At 37.7% G+C, this 3,470-nt stretch overlaps 1 protein-coding gene across 1 annotated transcript; it reads right to left on the reverse strand.

The window, feature by feature from the left end:
* Positions 1–282: 282 nt before the first annotated feature.
* Positions 283–3,241, reverse strand: LOC117320707 (erythrocyte band 7 integral membrane protein-like; the record flags this gene model as incomplete). Its single annotated transcript, XM_033875217.1, is given in 6 exon segments — positions 283–1,274; positions 1,620–1,698; positions 2,078–2,133; positions 2,428–2,631; positions 2,882–2,964; positions 3,169–3,241. Coding segments are annotated over 5 exon segments (564 nt in total). The 3' UTR covers positions 283–1,085.
* Positions 3,242–3,470: the final 229 nt, after the last annotated feature.

A 3,470-nucleotide genomic window follows, 5' to 3' on the forward strand; every position in this document is an offset into this window, starting at 1 on the left:
CACCATGTTTATACAGGTAGTACACCATGTTTATACAGGTAGTTCACCATGTTTATACAGGTAGTACACCATGTTTATACAGGTAGTTCACCATGTTTATACAGGTAGTTCACCATGTTTATACAGATAGTTCACCATGTGTATACAGGTAGTTAACAATGTTTATACAGGTAGTTCATGTTTATACAGGTAGTTCGTCATGTTTATACAGGTAGTTCATGTTGATACAGGTAGTTCTTTATGTTTATACTGGGTTATATATAGAAGACACAAATCAACAGCATCTTTAAATATGATTTTAATGATATGTAACAGAGACTGTAATGCGCTCCCCTAGGGATCGAACTCGGGGTCCTCTCATCGACTTTGCTCAAGCTCAATCGATCGAGTTAAGAAATTTTAAAAAAGACGAAACAATATAGACCTTGTTTGAACTCGTGTGTGATGTCACAGATCAAAATAAGATATAAGAGTTAAATGGTGGTGCTAGGAATCAAAATTAGATGTAGGTACTCGTGGGTTGGGCTAGGGATAAAAAAAATGATGTATGAACTCGTGGGTGGGGCTAGGGTTAATTATTAGATCTTGGAACTCGTGGGTGGGGCTAGGGTTAATAATTAGATCTTGGAACTCGTGGGTGGGGCTAGGGTTAAAAATTAGATGTAGGAACTTGTGAGTGGGGCTAGGGTTAAAAATTGATCTAGGAACTCGTGGGTGGGGCTGGAACCAAAACCAGGTCTAGGAACTCGTGAGTGGGGCTGGAACCAAAACAAGGTCTAGGAAATCGTGGGTGGGACTAGGGATCAAAATTAGATCTAGGAACTCGTGGGTGTGGCTAGGGATCCTTTCCCAGGTATAAACACAATGTATACGATCGATAAATGTATAAAACTACAGGTGATATTCTACTCCCTACTTTACATCAAAGCCTTGTGTGAATCCCTGGAATGATCGCTACATACATACCCTAGTGATACAATGTAAAAAAAAACTCATCCAAAAATAACTACATCTCATTTTATGGTGAAAACTAAAATCAAATAAAGTTCAATGAAAAACAGTTCCGGGACATGAAGCCAGTAATTTCACTTGTCGACGAGGCTGCTGATAATATCAACCGGAAGTGGGAAAACGATGGTGGAGTTTTTTTCACTTGCGATGACGTTGAGTGTTTGTAAATACCGGAGCTGAATGGCGGCTGGGGATTGCGCGATGATGTCGGATGCTTCCTTCAGAGCTCGGGACGAATTTTGTTCCCCCTCTGCAGCTATCACCTGCGTGTGACAAAACGGAGAAAAAGGATATACCCGTTAGCTACAGGTGTAATTAATAAAATAACCACTAACTACAGGTGTAATTATAAAATAGTCAGGTACTCTATAATATTTAATATATCCACTCTCTACAGGTTTATTTACAAAATAGCTAGGCATTTCCTACTTTTTTCTCATAAAGCATTCTGTGCTTTCAGATTATTAATAGAAAATGAGAAAAGAAGACAACAATCACAAACTTAATGCCTTAGTCATGCCTTAGTCATGTCTAGTCATGCCTTGGCCATGTCTCGGAGTAGAGGGAATGAACATATTGTTTTGAAGTCTCCTACATGACGTTCGTACCTTTGCCCTAGCTTGTCGGGACGCCTCAGCCTCCGCCGCCATAGCTCTCTGTAACTGGTGTGGAAGCCTCACATCCTTTCTGAAAACAATGGAGTCATAACAGATTAAACACGGGTCACGTGAACGGTATCTATAGTTACTGGAAATATGTCATATTATGACATGTTTTCATTATTTTTAGTCGCTAATATTGATTTTATCTTTATATATATATTATATGTATTATTTATGTTTTGTGAAATGCATGACACATCGATGATTATATATTACGTTACGCTAATTTTGTTGTTCAGACCGCCATAGAATACATACAAAAAAGCTAATATTTGTTACATAAATATAGGGCCATTACAACATTTCCTTAAAAATCTATTACAGTGTACTTGAATAAAAAAGATGGATCGCGGAACTTTGTATTTCTGCGAGAGTTGTAAATATCCTGGCGGTAATAGACTTACATTTCAACACGGTCTACTGTCACGCCCCAGGGTTTTGTCGAATTGTCCAAAAGTTGCTGGAAAATTTGACGACGCATAGAGTAATCTCTAATTGACATATTTTGAATTGTTTTGAAAAAAAATTGCATGCAGTGTTTCAAAGTTTGTGAAATGAAACGCGTGTATAATAATAATGACTGTTTTTTGTTTCTTTTCAGCTAATCCTATTGACATACCAAATTGATTGCTAGGTCTACACTAATCCAGGACTATAATGATGATTTCTATTATTATTACATTTATAAGAACTGAAATATTTTTCTCCGTTTCTAAAAGACTAGAATACTGTATAAGGAATCCTAAAACCTCACCTTCATGTGTCGCGAGATAGAGTCTCGGTCTGACAACATCTCGGCCATATTCTTTGTGCCGAGGACGTTCCTCAGAGTCGTGGCGGCTAAAAGTTTTGTTGATTCGAAAGCGTCCTGTACATTACAGACCGACATCACAGCGTCAAATACATAACAGTAGATGACGGCGTCCACCGACACCGTCACCGAATCCTTCGATAAGATCTAAAAATAGACAGGAAGACGTATCACAGAATACAGAAACTGTGATCGGTTAGGTCAAAATTTATGATACTCTAAAGCACTCAATTATATTTTCTATTCCGCTGTCATAATTGGAGAAACACTTCCTGATAAGAGTCCTCGCTATATCTCGTTCACAAAAAAATGATCGCCTGGTCTTAAAAATCAGTTAACCGTGTTATTAGGGGAAAAAGGGAAAAGAAAAAATAAACAGAAAAAATATTGCACATACCTCCTGAGGGGGGACGTCAAAAGTAAGCGTGCGCATGTCCACCTTCCTAAACTCGTCTATACAAGGGTACAGGCAGAAGAGCCCTGAAAATGAATTCAAATTAGAGAGTAATTGATTCGATCTTTACATGCCATATTTTGCTTATAGACAGTCATCAAATTATGATAATGATAATTAGGTAAGACGTAACCAAATGGGCCCCTGAGAAATACAATGGCTGTCCTTGTATAGACTCTTGTATGATCATCATACAGAACGTTATAAAACATTAATGTGATTTAACCTACCTGGTCCTTTAGCACCTCCGGAAACCACCCGACCGAGCCTGAAGATGACTGCTTTTTCGTACTCCTGTACAACCTGAGAAATTAAGAAACCATACAGATTACTTCATGGCGGTGTCATTATATAAATGGCAGGATTACCAATCATAAATCAATAAATGAGTTTCAATTTTATATCAATTGATATATACAATTTAAGATATTTCCCCATTACTCAGAAAACTTACGTTTTCGATGTAAAAATGTGGAGGACAAAATCACACCGAGACAAACATTTTGTTCCGCCATTTTAACGTCACGTAATA

The sequence above is a fragment of the Pecten maximus genome, unplaced genomic scaffold (assembly GCF_902652985.1).
Source record: "Pecten maximus unplaced genomic scaffold, xPecMax1.1, whole genome shotgun sequence".
NCBI lineage: Eukaryota > Metazoa > Mollusca > Bivalvia > Pectinida > Pectinidae > Pecten > Pecten maximus.